At 31.4% G+C, this 18,114-nt stretch overlaps 1 protein-coding gene across 1 annotated transcript; it reads left to right on the top strand.

Moving 5' to 3' along the window:
- Positions 1-10,747: 10,747 nt before the first annotated feature.
- Positions 10,748-14,305, top strand: LOC105785568 (proline-rich receptor-like protein kinase PERK12). The gene is made up of 8 exons (XM_012611677.2): positions 10,748-12,103; positions 12,186-12,632; positions 12,719-12,805; positions 12,950-13,020; positions 13,106-13,182; positions 13,348-13,495; positions 13,600-13,761; positions 13,840-14,305. Exons 1-8 carry the CDS (start codon positions 11,215-11,217, stop codon positions 14,119-14,121), a joined length of 2,163 nt encoding a protein of 720 aa, XP_012467131.1. The 5' UTR covers positions 10,748-11,214; the 3' UTR covers positions 14,122-14,305.
- The last annotated feature ends 3,809 nt before the right edge of the window (positions 14,306-18,114 follow it).

Below are 18,114 nucleotides of genomic sequence, written 5' to 3'. Positions count from 1 at the left end.
TTTTATTGTATATTTGAAAAATATAAATTTAATTTAATAAATGATGTTAATATGTTTTTTTTCTAAAACTATATTTTAAGCTTAACAATTTAATATTTTATAATTTTAATATTATTTATTTGTAAAATTATTTTAATTTTGATATAATGCATTTAAATATGGTGACTAATTTTTCATTTGGGTTAAATTTATAATAATGTTGACTAAATTTGAAGTGGAATAGTACCATAAATTTTCACTGCGGGATATTATTATATAATGTTTAGTTTTGTTGAAGAAAATGTTTAGTTTGAGTTTTGGGAATTTTTTTTTGAAAAGTCAAAGAAGTAACATTTTTTTATCATAAATTATCCTTACGAATGGATTTCAATATTCTCAATTTAATGCAGAATATAGCATATTTAAATTATGGAATGTGAAAACATTTAAAGCTTTGAATTTGATATATTATAATCCAAATAATTATCTAATCATTGTGTGACAAATGTCAATCATTTAACTTATTTAGAACTCATTATTACCATACATGCTACTTTAGATATATATACGATACCTCTAATTATAACCCTTAAATTATATTTTTTTCATTTTGGTATTTAAAATATTTGTTTGTTACGTTTTTTAATCTTTTTTTTAATAAACATTAGGAAAAAGAAATTCCACCAACATGTTTATCACTTTAAGTTATATTTAAAAAAGATATATTTTAATTAAATGGAAATAAAATTTTCTATCTCTCCCTCTGTCTCATCATTTTTCTCTTTTCTTCTCACCTGCCATCACTTCCGGCAGCCTCCTTCGATCAACCCGCAATAGAGGTGAGCAAAACTCGATTCGATTCAAAAAAATTGAAAAAAAAATTCGAATTTCGAGTTAAACGAATCGAGTTATTTGAGTTAATCGAGTTATTTGAATCAACTCGAATTTTTTTTCGAATTTCGAGTTCGAATCGAGTTGAGTTTTCGAATTCGAATAACTCGAATAATTCGAATAATTCGAATATTAAACTATAATATTTTACATTTTTACCCTAAACTCCCAAGTCTTTTTACTTTTCCCTCAAAACTTTTACTCCTTCCCACTTTTCCCCCAAAACTTTTACTCCTCCTCCCAACCCCCAATCTACCAAAAATCCATTTCCCACCAAAATTTTACTCTCCCAATTACTTTTTCTCAAAATTTTACTCCAAAAAACCCTCAAAACATTTTATTTTCCCCCACAATTTTTACTTCCTCCCACTTTTCCCCTAAAACTTTTATTCCCTTCCCATCCCACCTCCCATCTACCCCAAACCCTCCCCCTCCAATTTTTTTTTTATATTTTCCCTCCAAAATTTTACTCCCCCTATTTACTTTCCCTCAAACTTTTATTCCCCAAAACTTTTTATTTTCCCCCTAAACTTTTACTTCTCACCCTTTACTCTCAAATAAAAAATCAAAATTATCCAAAAAAAATCACTAAACATAAATAGTAATAATTTTATTTATATCTACTATTTATATTATTAAATTAAATTTCACATTTTATATTATTTATATTATTGAATTGTTTAGTTATATTGAATATTTATATTAAAATTGAATTATTAATTATGCCATAAAATATTCGTGTTAAAATTTTATATTGGTATCAATTTCACATTTTATTTTTAAAATAAAATTTATTAAAAATTATATTTTACATTTAATATATTATTTAATTCCAAAATACATAGTGATGATTTCATAAAATGGAATGATGGACTTTTCATTCTTTCTAATTACTTCAATTTTCACCCTTCATTAAAAATTTAAAAGTGAAATACACTCGATGCAGTGAAACCTATTAATTATAATAATTACCTTAATATATTACACATGTATAATTATAAGTAATTTAATCAAATTTAATTAATAAATAACTTTACAAACACACCTAAATTATATCACATTACATTTTGCAAACAACAAATCATCAAATCAATTCAACTTAATGTTAATTAATCCAAATAATTTAAACAGCTCGAGTTCTTCAGCAAAATATTAAACATATAAAAAGTCTCTATTGGATCTTTGGACCTAAGGTGCCTTTTATTGTACGTAGTCGTTGGTGCAAAACTTTAATATAGGTGTTTCTTTTGTTGTCTTTCGTTGCTGTTATACCTGTTTATAAGTTGGGATATTCGTTTAAACTCGAAAGTCAGTCTGAAATTTAGAAGGGTTTAGATAAAAATATTAAGTTTGAAAAATTGGTTTGGACAAAAAAATTAATTCTAGTTAAAATACGGGCTTAAACATTTAAGGTTTGAGCACAATTCGACTCGTTTTTAATGTTTATAATATATTGTATTATGTTATTTTGTATTATGTAATTTATAACAGTTAAATTAAATCTATAGTAATATATAACAGGCTTATTGGTAAAATAAGCCCTCAAATTTTCTTGAAAAAATCTATTAAGCTCCTCCCAACCTTTTGCACCCAATTTAACAAAGTCAACATTTGAGATTTTGATCATATTTAAATTTTTAAAGTTTTTAAATTAAAATTATAATATATTAATAATATTAATTGGAGATATATCTTTAATATAATTTAAAATACAATTCCATTTATTAACTACTATAAAAATATTATTATATTATTATATAGAATGTGAAAATTTTATAGAAATAATATCTTCACTAAATTTTTTTTATTTCATGTAGAAAAAAACTAATTTTACTAAAATATAAGACGATATCGTGTTATAGAAAACTAAATTAGTAAAGATATACTTCATACTTTATGGTTGTTGATATAGAAGAAAAGTTATTATAGAGGGTAAAAATAAGACATAAAAAATCAGTTTTACAACAAACTTGGTTATATTGGGTGATTGTTATAGAAAGGGTTTGCTGTACATCATAACATGTGTGAAAATTTGTAATAGGTCCTACTATAGAGGCCGAACTAAATTAGTCACTCTATTATTAAATGGACCAATTTAGTCATTATACTATTAAAAGGAATTAAAAAAGGCCAAATTGTAACAAAGTTGACATTTATTAAATGGACCAATTTAGTCCTCATATAATTAATAAGCCCTCAAACTTTTTCGAAAAAATCAATTAAGCCACCCAACCTTTGCACCTAATTGAGCCCCTGAACTAACAAAACTGGCCAAAGGCCATTTGATCAACATTGATCATTAGTATTTACCGAAAACGCTGATGTAATTGTTAATAGGTGTCATGTCAGCACTATTTGCTAGTGTTGCACTGTCACGTTATTGCCGAGTGTTGGCGTGGCAGTGCCACATCATTCTTTAATGTTGATGTTGCAATGTTACATCATCACCTATAGTTGATGTGTCACTGCCACGTTAGTAAATAAATAAAAGTTAAAGTTGTTTTTAAAATAATTACACAATAAATTTGGACAAAGAGTTGTCCATATTCATTTGAATATGGATACCCATTTATCTAGATTGATTCCGTATATAAAAAACATAAAAATTATAAAAATGATTATAAATTAATTACAATTCATAAAAAAATATATATAAAAATTATAAAATTATTAGAAATTAATTAAAATCATAAAATTTATAAATTATTATAAAGCAATTGAAAACATAGTCTAACACAAACATAGTCTAACACAAGCTCAAAGATGAATGAACCCTAAGCAAACTGTCTCTCTCTATAGATTTTAACATAGGTGGATACAAAGTCTTTAAAATTCCATTAAATGCTTTTTTATATTCTGGTTTTAATAAAATTTTATAATTTTTTTTTGGTTACGGTAACTCTAGTTTAACTGGAGTGTTTCACTACCCATCAATGCTTCAAGTAGATGGGCTTCTCCATGTGTTCCACGAATCGGGCTAGTGCAATTGGATTAAATGAGCCCTATTTCACCAGTTGACCTCTATGGGATGGTTTGTGTGCATCCATCATGGGCTTTGATCCACGGCTCGTGACATTCTCTCTTACCCATTCTCACGATATCCTCTTTGCGTCCTCAGAATGACATTTATTTTACTCGTCTTGAAACTGTCTTAAAGCCTCAGCCAATTCCCTACTAACCTCTCTATCAGGTAGTTTCGCCCCTCGGAACATTCGTTTCGGCTTATGTCTCTATTGTCGCCTAACTCGAACTGTGTTTCTCTCTTGTACATCTCGATCGTAAGAGGTCACCACTCTTTCTTTCCTTCATTATGACTCGCCTCGATTGGGATACCCTTAATTAGAAAAAAATAGGCTTCGACAAAACCACGTTGTGTTGGAAAAAATCCTATTTGAAAAATGTTTTCTTGTACAGCAAAAAATTAAAAATTTGAAAACCGACCCGATTTATGATATTTATAACAATAAACCCTAACTGAATTCATACCTATATTTTTGGTATAGCGAACGCTCGTTGTTCCTGGCTTTCAACCAAACGATCTTCTCCACTATTCTCATACCACAAATTGCTTCGATTGTGGGCTCAAACCAATTGAATCAAAAAACATAACTAGAAAAAATTTTCTTTCGATTATTTGGGGTGAAAAAGAAAATTCTCTCTTCCTTAATAGAAACTGATAGAATTGTTATTTCGAAAAATATATTTAATAGTTGAGAATAAATTCTCTCTATTTTCAACAGAGTAACAATCTCTCAAAGTTATGTATACCGATGCTATCTATTTATAAGAATAAAATGTAGAACCCTTATTGAGTTGTAGTGGTTTATTTCAAATAGAAAAACAACTTCCTACTTAGAGTAGGAGTGGGGTGGACGGAACACCCTAGTATTTCTACTAGGGTTGTCGCCCCTTCATGTTATATGAGAGGTTTTGGGCCTCTCTCACATTGGGTCCAATTACGAGTACTTCATGGGCCTTTCGACCCAATACTTTATAATTCGATCCAACCCGATTCGATTTTTCTATATCCTAAAATAAACTTTAATGTTTTATATTAAAAAATTTTCCTATCCCTATTTTACCCTAAATAAAATTTTGACGATTTTACCCTTAGCAAAAGTTTGACAATTTTAACATTGATAAAATTTGGAGAAAATATATTTAATATTTCATAACTCAACATGTCCACTGTGACCGGATGGTTTGTTTAATTTTTGAGCTTCAAAATAGTTCAAAAAATATAAACTTATTCTTCCGATAATTTTTAAGTAATCCATATAGAATTGCAAATGAATAATTTCCATTTCCATTTTGGAAACCTACATTCATTTCCAAATGATTCCATTTTTCCATTTCGAAAAAAACCATAATCATTCCTGAATGTTCCCCATTTCTCTTTTCCTATTCAAACACGCAATTCATTTCTAGTTTGAATCAGCTAGCGGAGGGACCGGTTGGACATATCTAATTAGGGATCAAATGATTTATAATTAAGTTCCGGCCTTTTACCTATTGATTATAAACTCATTAAGTCACGAAGTCATTCCACTATAGTATCGTGACTGAGCTCTTCTTACGACATACCATTATGAAAGTGTCACGGGACTAAAACTTTAGTTTCGCAATCCGTGTGGCCTTAGGTAATTTTTTCGCTCAAAAAATGCCTATGTCAGCCCAACTCTCAACAATTAATGATTCAAACAGAATTCCTCCAAAGCAACACAAAATTTGAAAGATCTCAAAAGATGAACAAAGCCACAAAAGTAAGAACACAATAGAGAATGTTTGAGTGAATGCTCTCAAGAATTCTATTACTAAATGAAGGAATTACAATCAGGGAGAGAGACTTCTATTTATAGTTGAGCCCCTCTAAAATCAATGGTACAGATTAAAGTACATCAATGGCTAGAATTAAAAGCTATCTACAAATCAAATCTCTAAGATTATAGAATCATATCTTCTAAGATTACAAGTTATCTATAAGATTGCATATCTTTTAAAATTACGTTCCATATTGGCCATGCTTTGTAGATAGGCCTTCAATCTCTCCAAGCAATGAGTCAGTCCAGTTGGGCCAAATGACCTCCCTTGAACATGATGGATCGCACAATTGTGTCATGGTTGTGGGCTCCCATGCGCAACCCACAAGAAAAGTATTTACTTAATGCTCGTCTAATGACCATATCATAAGTGTGTTACCCTCATAGTATATTCTTTATCTCTTTAGGATAATATCCGTTTTCCCAATATGATCCTATTTTATCTCATGGTAACCATTACATCTTCCTTCATGAAAAGTCAATAAATATCAAATAGTGATCAAGTCATCCATTACAAACACGAACGACCAACGACCACGTTTACTTTTCATCAACCATGTAATGCCTATGAGAGGATATCATTTACCCTTGTCTTGGGCTATGAATTCTATTATTGTAAATGATGCTACATATTGAAAAAGTCATACGCCCAACTCACAGCTTTTGGTTCCTTATTTATTTGAACTCAGACTTTTACTTACATTAAAGTGTACGAGTCACACATACATAGTCCACCATCCACTCAAGATTTAGGTATGTCACACTATGAACTTCACAAGTGAATAAATCCATAAACGGATTCAAGATCTATTCTGCTTGGGTCCTATCCGAAGTGTTGTCAATCCGGTCAGTCACATCTATATTTTTATATTCTGGGAGTCATCCGCTCATATGCCCAAGACAAGACATCTCCCCAATTGGAATTGATAGATGATATATTAGTATTTCAATTGGTTTGCTCATGTTCGATTAGACTAAGGACATGTTTAGGTTCGTTTACTAATACAAGTTGTCTTTCTATACTACAATCCGACCATTTAATGTTGCTTTGTATTATTTGAAATAATAGACAACCAATGAGTAACATTTTCCTGTATTTTACTTTGCTTACAAAAACCATTTGAGAACAATAATATAAATTATATTAATTGTAAGAAATAAATTTGTTTTATTAACCAATCTGTTCGAAAAAATTACAAGTTTACAAACGAATATACTACACTCGAGGTAGCAGATCTAGTAGTCTCCTACTTGCCTAGTGAAGTAGATGAGTTGTATTCTACATTCTCATGCTTTCCACGTGTTTCTCAAAACTCCTAGCTAGTAGAGTCTTGGTAAACGGACCTGTAAGGTCGTCTTTAGATGCGACTTTGACTACATCCACGATTCTGTCTGCAACTATCTCCCTTATGATATGATACTTTCGGTTAATATTTTTCATCCTCTTGTGGTTTCTCGTCTCCTTGGTATTAGTTATTGTCGTACAGTTGTCACAATACAATGTGATAGTTTTTTCCATACCAGGAACGACTTTCAGATCTGTGAGGAACTTTTGAAGCCATATTGCTTCTCTGGTAGCCTCAGAAGCAGCCACATATTCGACCTCCATAGTGAAGTCAGCAATACAAGTCTTCTTTATACTCTCTACACAATGGACTCGCTATCTAGGACAAAAACACAACCAAGGCATATTCATAATGCACAAATAACATGTCATGATTTTATCTGACTGAATGGACAACCAAGGCACATAGCATCACTAACAACATTTTAATACATTTAAGTTAAGAACATAATCAATCATTATGATTAAGTTGAAAACAAAAAAAAATTTTTGACAAGCATGTTCATCAATGCAAAACAAACTAAAAGTAAAAAGAGGAAGAACAAGAAGACAAATTCAAATGTTTTTCTACTCGTGCTCCCTTCCTTCTTTCTTTCTGCTTCACTCATTTTGCACAAATCTCCTTAAGAATGCCAAAATTTTACTGCCCAACATGCCTTTAGAATTGCTTCTCTAAGCTTTTTATGTTTTTCTCTCAAATGGGAAGTAGAAAAATGGAAGAGAGGAGAATAGAAGATGAGTGAGTAAATGATGAATTGAGTGATCATTTAGGGCCTATTTATACATGGTGGGAGTAGCTATTTTTAGAAAATTGAAACCTTGAAAATATCTCCCCCCATGGTCGACCTTAGCTTTAAGGGAAGGGTGTTGATAGCTTTGCAATTTTTAGCTTGGTGCGTAAGAGAAAAAACTTGAAAAGATGAGGGGTTTGAACGGCAATATGATAAAGTTTGTGGTTGTTTTTTAAATATTTTAAATCAAATTTGGATGGCTGATTTGGGCTCTTTGATGGACGAGTAGGCCTCTCTCCCTTAATGGGTAATTTCAGGCTCTCTTCTCTTTAACAGACTGTCCAATTTTTTTTCTGTCCAATTTTTGAGTTGGGTCAAGCATATCCCATGATCCAATAATCCCTTAATTGGGGCGTCCAAAGTTGATTATTAATCATCCCTCCTTTGTATGGCTTGTGCTCTAGGGATGCTACAGCATTTGAGCTCCAAAATGTGACCTCCAAAACTGTCATTTCTTCAAATGCACCAAATTGCTTCAAATTGACAAAATTGTGTAAGTTTAACATATAAATAATTAAAAATAAAGATTTGTCTTTAATTTTGTCCAACTTAGATATTTTGTAGTAAAATTACAAAAATATGATAAAAAAAAACACTCGGAATTTACATGAATTGTTAGTCATAAAGTGCTATAAAGGTCTATATGTTTTGAAGTTATCAATATATAAGTTCTAATCGTATCTACTCTTTTGATAAAATACCTAGAACTATCCATAATCTCTACTAACTCATAAATAAGAATATTTTAAAACAAAATTTTAATTCAAAGTTAGTATGCTCAATTATTAAATTATTTTTAAATATTAAAATAATGTGTACATATTTTACTTTTCGTACTTAATCAGTGCTTTTAAAACTTATTTTAACTACTGACATATTTTTTATTATTACCATTGTAATATAATATTTGGAAATCATAGAATAAAACATATATTGATTTTGTTATTAATATAGAGTCAACTAATTAAAGTTTAAAACTAACTAAATGTAATTTTTTAGAACTATTTAAACAATATTACATTGACACACATTAAAACAAATTAATAAATAACCTGTAAAAAATTCTTAATAATATTTTAAATTATAATATATTAATATTAATATCCAAATCATAATAAATTTATATATTATTTTAGAGAAATTGTTTGATACATTATGAAGGTTTTAGACTCTACCAAGCAAGATCATCATGGGTTGATAAGTGTCTTATAAGAGTAATTAAAAATAAATATGTAAAAAATTAATACATTTTAATATTTACATTACGGTATAGTATTTTTAATTTTAATATGATATAAATTATATAATATATTAAATAAATAAAATAAAATTATAAATTTAAAAACAAATTAAGTTGAACTGGACTCAAGTTTTAAAAATAAAATATGAACCTAATTCATATTTTAAATAGACTTATTTCTTTTATCTATACTCATTTTTCAAATTTAATTATTTTTATTCGTATCGTTTGAATTTTTTAATAAACTTTGAAGCGATTAACAGATTTACACCACTATTACCGAGGAGTTAATCACCCAAGACTCAAACCATTTTGCTTATCTTCAAATGCATGCATGAAAGCATGAGACATGGGAATCATATAATTGTTTTCTTTTTTTTTCATATGTTGAGTCAGTTTTGAAAAAGCTAGATTAGGAGTTAGCACAACTCAAGCTCTAAATTGTGCCTTAATTAGCATCCATAATCAGTTGTACATTTTCTACTTAGTACGGATGGCGGCTTCCACATTAAGCATAACTCAAGTTTGATATAGGCTGGTCTAAGCAAATAATGGGACCTAATTTTGGTGTATTTCACGAAGAATAATACCAGATTGCTACATGCTATTTTGGGTAATATGGATTTTAGAAAAAATATTTTGGGTAATATGATTATTACATTTTGGGATAATTTGACACATTCTATAAAATCAAATCACACTCAACATTAATTAATATAGAATGCCAAATGTTTATTGTAGATGTCAGAATAAAATAACTCTAAGAGAAGTATTTCAAATAAACTAGAGGAGTTAAAAGTATTTCAAATGATTATTACATTTTACCCTTTTTACTAAAAAAATGAGTAAATTAATAATTGTACATTAAATTAAAAAGTAAATTGGTCATTACGTTAAAATTTTTATCCATTTTTACTATTAAAAATTGATTTCTGTACTTCAGCATGGGGTACACCTGACACAACACATGTCATTGTCTAGTTATTCCATCAACTACATAAGTTTTTAACATTAAAAATGGATGAAATTTTTAATTGCAAGGACCAAATTGCACTTTAGTCTAATGTACATGGACTATTTGTCTATTTTTTTAAATAGATGAAGCAAAATACAATTTGACTCCTAGTACAGGGGCCTTCATAATTCTTTTACCACTAAAACATTTTCATAGGTTGAGAGTGAGTTTGGATGGACGGTGCGTTTATCTGCGGTTAGTATAAAAGAAGCAGTGGTGATGAGATTAAATACTATAGCGCAAGACAAAAAGTAAGCTAAACATATCGCATCACACCTCAACACTTATCCAAACTCACCCTGAGATAGGAGTTTAAGGACAATTTTGAGCTGCACTATTTTATATTTTGGTTTAAATTTATCATTTAACATAGATATTATGAGACGGCTAAGGAACAGACAAAACATTGTTGATGGATGATTTTATTTTTACAAAATAGAACAAAACTTTCTATGTTGATAAATAACAATAACAATATATGCAAGTGTGTTGGGATTATTACATATATCAAATGTACAAAATGAAAGACAACAAAATAACAAAAGAGATAGAAGCACATTTAAGTTGGACGGTAAGCCGAAACTCTAGGAGAATTTGTCTCAAAAAAAGAAGAGCGGCTGTTACTACTAACAAAAACCCATTGCGCCTGCCTAAAGGCTACAACTATTAACTAACTATACATAATGAAAATTTTCCTTAATTTAAGTAAAGCAGAGAATTTCTCATGGTTTAGGCTCCCTGGATTCTCTCTTCCATTTTCTCCTCCTTCAACGCCCTTCTTCTCGACCTTTAATTTGGTTTCAACAAATTTTTTTTCCTTTTGGGTGTTGAAGACAAGGGTTTTCTCATGGTTTTATTTTGCTTCTTTCCTCAATGATTATACGTGCCGATAGATTATATTTTACCAAGCAATGCTAAGAAGTTTGAGGAGATCATAAAAAGGAGTTGAAGTTGGATGGGTATAGGATATTGAAACACACAATTTTTGTCCGTGTGGGGAGGGACATATTATTGATTTTGTTGCATTTTGGTCCTTGAACATATATAGAAACATTAGGATTGTGATTGAGATATATAGAGATAGGAAAGGAACGAAAGAGACAATTAGTTAAAGAGGAAGCTGGAATTGGGGAATGTCAGAATCGGGGGGTGGTTCTTCTCCGCCAGCGATGTCAGGCTCCTCCCCTCCTGCAAGCGGCGCTGGCAACGAAACCAACAAGAATACACCAACAGCACCCTCTCCGACTTCAACGTCAACTTCATCACCTCCTCCTCCTCCTGATGATTCTTCAAATAACCAGTCATCTTCAGAAAAGAAGTCACCTGAAACCTCTCCACCCCCTGCGCCACAGGAAAACGAATCACCCCCGCCTCCATCGTCTTCTTCAACGCCATCATCCTCCAAACCACCTCCTAGCCCTCAAACTCCTAAGCAGCAGCAATCACCGCCAGCGACACCTCAAACGCAAAACCCTCCTAAACAGCAGCAGCAGAAACATCAATCACCACCAGCTCCCAACACCCATTCTAAGGAATCATCTCAGTCTTCGTCGGGAAGTTCTTCTTCTTCCTCTAGTTCTCCAGATAATTCCACCAAAAGTAGTCCTTCACCACCGCGACCTTCACCGGGAACCTCACAATCACAATCTTCAGCCAACTCCACTTCATCGTCTCCACAAATATCTTCATCTGCTCCAGCAAATGGATCTTCTACTACATCATCGTCTACTTCTTCTCCTAAAGCATTAGGTCCTACGACTCTAAGTACATCAAAAAGTCCCAGCTCTACCTCAAGCGATGGATCCTCCCCTTCAGGAGGCTCCAATAATAGTAAACAAAACAATGTTAGTGGTCATGACAAAACTCTCAACTATGAAGCTGTGATTGCTGCGACGGTGGTGGGTGTTTTGGTCGTTGTATTCATTATCTTGTTTTTTTATTTAAGGGGAAGAAAGAAGAACCGAAAAAGTCCCTATGCTAATTATAACAGGCCACCACCGACTAACTTTTTAGTGACTTCAGGTATATATAAACGTGACTCTCTCTTTTTTGTGTGTGGTGCGTTAATTTTTAGTTGATTTTAATAATTATCTTAGTCATACAGATGCTCAAATGGGACATTCTCCCCAACATGATACCTTCCATTATAATTCCCAATTACATTGCCAAGAATCTAGTATGGTAAACAGCCCTCAAAAGGAACAGAATTACCATGGTCCCGACTCGGGTATTATGGCTGGTTCTAAGACATATTTCACGTACGAAGAGTTGATGGAAATGACCAACGGATTCGCTCGTCAGAACATTATTGGTGAGGGTGGGTTTGGTTGCGTTTTCAAGGGTTGGATGGCAGATGGGAGAGTTGTGGCTGTTAAGCAATTGAAGGCAGGTAGTGGGCAAGGGGAGCGAGAATTTCGAGCTGAAGTTGAGATTATTAGTCGCGTTCATCATAGACATTTGGTCTCTTTGGTTGGATATTCTATGGCTGAAAAACAAAGATTGCTAATCTATGAATTTGTTCCAAATAACACTCTTGAGCATCATTTACATGGTAAGAATCGTTTCATCCCCTTGCCCCTAGAACGAAACCCATATACTTGTTTAGGTTATAATATTGGGAATTTTGTTGTGCACCAGCTAAAGAACTGTCGTTGCTTGAATGGGACAAAAGAGTCAAGATTGCTTTAGGAGCAGCAAAGGGTTTGGCATATTTACACGAAGATTGTATGTATCTCTTCCTCCTACTCCTAAACATATGGATTCACATATTAGAAGCACTACATACCCTTCAGAAATTAGTACTCAACTGATACTCATATCTCTGTTCATCGTATTAGCATTTCTTACCATTCTTATCATGTGCTATAGGTCATCCAAAAATCATTCACAGAGACATTAAGTCGGCAAACATTTTATTGGAGGACAATTTTGAAGCAAAGGCAAGTTAACTAATTAACTTGTGAACGCGCAAGACTAATTTGTGAAGCTTAGCATTACATGCAAATACTAATTTGTTGAAAACAGGTTGCAGATTTTGGGCTTGCCAGACTTAACGACACTAGTCAAACGCATGTTTCAACTCGAGTGATGGGGACATTTGGGTAGGTAATGGTTTCAACAGTTGAGGCTCTTTCATGGGTTGGAACTCTTGTGTTTTTTCTCCGAGCATTATTTTGTGTCTCTATAATCCGCAAACTTTATAACCTCTTATACTAAAAAACCGAGTTAAGACTATGCATGGAGATATAATTAAAGGGTTTTTTCAGGTACCTGGCACCAGAGTATGCTTCAAGTGGGAAGCTAACGGATAGATCAGACGTTTACTCATTTGGGGTGGTGCTTCTAGAGCTTATTACAGGGAGAAAACCAATTGATTCAACTCAACCTTTGGGAGACGAAAGTTTGGTCGAATGGGTACGAAGGGATTAGACCAATAACCATGTCTTTTTGAGTCTGCTATATATGATACGATCAGTGTCGAACTGAGAAATGTCAATCATATTATATAATTTTGGCAGGCACGACCGCTCCTTATACAAGCCCTTGAGAGTGGTGATTTTGGTGAACTAATAGATCCACGGCTTAAAAAACATTATGTAAAGAGTGAGATGGTTAGGATGGTCGAGGCAGCTGCAGCTTGCGTTCGGCATTCTTCTTCAAAGCGGCCTCGCATGGCACTGGTAATAACATTAGCCAACTACCTCTAATATATATAATTACACTTTGATCATGTATGTATGTTCGTATGTATGTTACAGGTCGTAAGAGCTTTGGACTTCGAGGGGGATCCCGATCTCTCAAATGGGGTGAAATACGGTGACAGCATAGCATATGATTCAGGCAAGTATAGTGAAGAAATTGCCGAGTTCAGAAGGATGGGACTTAGTAGTACTGAGAACAGCTCCGAAATTGACATGTATGGTAGTGAGTACAATTCGAAGGAAATGGAACGTGGACAGTCCGACTTTTGGAAGTCCCAAAACAGTTCGGGTGACTACACTAGTGGGGAGTTAGAAACTCGAGCCTTAAAAACTAGATAGTAGGGAGTATACAGGAGGAAGTGCCTCTAAGCTACACTAGTTTTGCCTTCAGATGAATCTTAATTAATTATTCCCACATCTAAGTCCTACTTTGTTTACTTCCCCTTGATGGAATATCGGTGTGGGAAAAGCTTGTCAAGCTTAATAATATAGGTAAAACTAACTTCACATGCTTTCAGAATTACATTTTACTCCATTTATCTAATAAATAGATAAATTAGTTTTTAAATCATAAAACTTGAGGTATTATATCACTGTCTGATTATTCTGTTAACCATAACAGTTTTTAACCGTACAAATGAATGAAATTTTAAATAAAAAGGATCATTTGCTCTTTTATCTAACCTATAAAAACTAATTTATCTATTTTCTGAGTAAAAGAGATAAAATGAGATCTGGTTCTCGATGACCTTCATGATACTTTTACCCTTTCACTTCTCACCAACAAACTTTTGATTCCAATGTAAAACCTTAGGTTCTAATTTTTATTTTTATTTTTTAGAAATTATATAACCAAATTGCATTTCTCCTCATTCATAGAATTGCCGATTTAATGTGGAATTTGGAAACACATCTAACATACCAACTTGTCTTGCAGAAACAAAACTATGAAAAAAAAGAAATTCTAACATTTCTTTTACTAACAATGTCATTTTAGAGTGTATCTCATTGATTAATTTGCATATGTCAAGTTTAAAATCATTTTATTATAAATATACTAAAATATTTATAGTTATATATTTTATAATTACTTTTTAAAAATAAGTTTTATTAATTAATAATATAGTTAATCAAATTAGACTAATTTAACCAAAAATTCAAAATTTGATGGATTCAAACCGAATTTATCGTATCTGCAGTTTGCAATTACGCCTTATTTATTTCCATAAAAAGAAAAGAGAAAAATCACAAATAGTTTTTTTAATTAAAAAAGCTCGATTAATTTAATTACCGACATCAAATTGAAGCCAATAATTTTAATTAGAGACGTCAAAATCAAAAGTATTAAACTCATCTTTAACCATCATCGATCAGGAAAAAGGAAGTAACAACAGGTCTGATCCTCTTCATCTCTATCTTTCTACAAATTTAAAATATTTTATTATTCATACGAACCCTAATTTTGGTTATTACTTTGTCTACCTCTTTCCCATTTTTAACTCGTTTCCTGCATTTTGATTTAGCAAATACACATACATATATAGTAATTGCTTTTTGAACACTATTTTCTTCTTAATGTTTTGAAAATTTGTAGGTTGAGAACAAAAGCGACAAAAAATGAAGGCAGGAAGTGCTGCCAAGCTGATCGTAGATGCATTGCTACAGCGGTTCCTTCCTCTCGCTAGGCGCCGCATCGAAACAGCTCAAGTTCAGGTTTTTCTCTTTTCTTTTTCTAGTATGTTTTAGCTCAAAACCTCTTTCATTTGGAAATGTTTTAGTGGAAAAAGATTTTGAGCAGAAAGTACACAGTTGGTTTGAAAAATGTTTTTTATATGAAAAAAGTTTTTTAGAAAACTTGATCATTGTTGTTTTTGAAAATTTAATGATGGATAAAAAGTAATTCAATTAGAAAAATATTTTTCTAAAAATAAAAAATTAAAAGTTTTAATTAAAATCTCACAGTTTAAATTATTTTTGTTTAAAACCAAAATTTGAATTAAAAAAGTGGTTTCCCATAGAAGAAGAATGGATTTTGCTCATAAATGACACTTCTTTTAAACGCGTGGAGTAAGGAATTTTTAATTAGATGCGCATACTTTGTTCTTAGAACATGAGTTTGACTATCCTCTATAACGAGTAAAATGCTTGGATAAGAATATTGTTGTTCTATAACAACAATGCCATGCTTAAATCTTATGAATTAAAACCACTCTTGTCCTTGGTGGTAGTATCTAATGTGGATTGGCTTTGTTTTACATGAGGTTGGTGTGGGTCGTTAAAATGTACACAAATTTTAAATGGGGTTAGATTAAAATACAAAGTGTTTGATAAATTAAAATTTTAAAAATTAGGTTTTGAATATTTATTGTTAAGTTATATATAAGTATATATATTAAATTTGTGAATATTAGTATATTATTTGATAAATGTAAATATTGATTTTAAAATGATTTATTTTTTATTTTAATCTTTTTAATATAATCTTTATATTATTTTAGATAGTTTTGGATAAAAGATATATATGATACTTTAAATATCTTATTTTTAAATTTTTAATAAAATAAAATTAACTTAATATTTTCTTAGTTATCTATTTACTTATCTTACTTATGTTGAAAATTTTTATATTAAGTGAAAAATTAAAATAATTATCTTTAAATGTTGAAAATTTTTATTTTGAAATTTTTTTATGGTTTATCTAACCCACCCTAAATCATAAACAAGATAAGGACTCTGAAAATTGCACGACTTAAGATTAAAGGTCTGTACTAGGCATTGAAGCATGGGAAGGTAAAATCATATAGGATAAACTACATCATAGTTACCCTAAAATAGGATTCATTTAATTGTATTAATCAGAAAATTTCGTTAATCACTAACGGAAAACCCTAGCCTCAACTGAAAACTCTAACCTCCCCTTTGTGCGACCAATGCCACCACCGCCTAAGCTCCAACAACGTCAAGGGAGATTCTTTGAAAGTTCCCAGACAACTCTACCTTTGATTTTGATAACACCCAAAGCATGCTTTGGTCTCCTTTGTGCCCTCACGCCTACAACCCTACAGACATGGATTTTGGTCCCATCGCCTTCGATAATGAATCCGGATCTGGCTTTGGATTGGAAATGGAGAAAAGCAATTGCGGTGCCAAGAATCTCAGACCCAACAATATAAGAAAATAGATAGCCAACGTTGTGTTCAACATTAGTCTTAATCTTTTGAGAAACAAAAACAAGAAAATGAAGAACATAGCTTTTGAGTTGTCCCTGGTTGTCGCTTCCCAACTAATCACCGTCACTTACTGCTTCCTAAACCATCGCCATTGTCGTGAACCATCGCCCCACCCATTGAAGTCCCTGTACCCCTTATCATACTCAAACAACAGCAACAGTGAGCCAATAACCAAAAAGCCTCAATCGAAAAAAAAAATATATATATATATATTCCCTTATTTTGAAGAGTTCCGAAAAACTCAAAGTGGAACTCAAAGAAGGGGACTTATGGTAGCGGTGAGTTGGGAAGCAACAACCAGGGGTTTTAAAAACAACAAATAAAGAAAGAAAGAATAGAAGGGGACAACAACAGTGAGCACGGCCGAAAAATGTAATTGGAGGTCTGGAGCTTAGGCCGCGAAGGCATTGATGACAGAAAGGGGATGTTGGGGTTCTCAATTGAGAGAAGATTGTTAATAATCTAAATCCATTAGGAATTATCGAAATTTTTAATGGGGGTGATTAATTCGAAATTTTATTTTAATTAGAATGATTAAATTAAAAAAATTAAAATGATCATAATAAGGAAAACCTTTTTTTAGAGTTATCATGAGTATAGTTTACTCAATCATATGCATGGCTTAAAATCTTTTAAAGATTTAGGTAGAATTTGAATGAGTAATTGAGTGTGGTGTGGTACAGTGCATTTAGTTTATTTTTTGCTTTACATTACAGTATCACTATAATATCTAATTTCACCGCTACATCTGTTTTTACACTAATCATAGATAAACGCACCGCTCATCCAAACTAAACCTTACTTTCTAATATTAAACTGTTCGATTTTAAAAGAAACCAAAAATAAAAATGGTGAAAAAATAAAATTCCCAAAGTTTAAATAAAAACAATTTTTTACAAAAGAAATCAACTTATTACTAAATTAAGTTACAAATTTATAAGATTAAAATTTAGTTCAATTTTTCGTTATTAAGATTTCATTTTTTAATTTGTGAAAATGAAAGCTGACGACTTCTATAATTATCTTTTTACTCAAAAGATAAAAAATACAAAATATAAGAAAATTAAGTATAGATATAGTTGAAAAGAATAGATAATATTTT

The sequence above is a fragment of the Gossypium raimondii genome, chromosome 1, assembly GCF_025698545.1.
Source record: "Gossypium raimondii isolate GPD5lz chromosome 1, ASM2569854v1, whole genome shotgun sequence".
NCBI classification, from domain to species: domain Eukaryota; kingdom Viridiplantae; phylum Streptophyta; class Magnoliopsida; order Malvales; family Malvaceae; genus Gossypium; species Gossypium raimondii.
This window is presented reverse-complemented; position numbering and strand designations above follow the sequence as displayed.

Bases quoted from the DNA above. Each gene is read 5' to 3' on its own strand.
- LOC105785568 (XM_012611677.2), top strand. From the start codon at position 11,215: ATGTCAGAATCGGGGGGTGGTTCTTCTCCGCCAGCGATGTCAGGCTCC. The intron at 12,806-12,949 runs GTATGTATCTCT...CATGTGCTATAG, and splicing joins GGCATATTTACACGAAGATT to GTCATCCAAAAATCATTCAC. The intron at 13,762-13,839 runs GTAATAACATTA...TGTATGTTACAG, and splicing joins AGCGGCCTCGCATGGCACTG to GTCGTAAGAGCTTTGGACTT.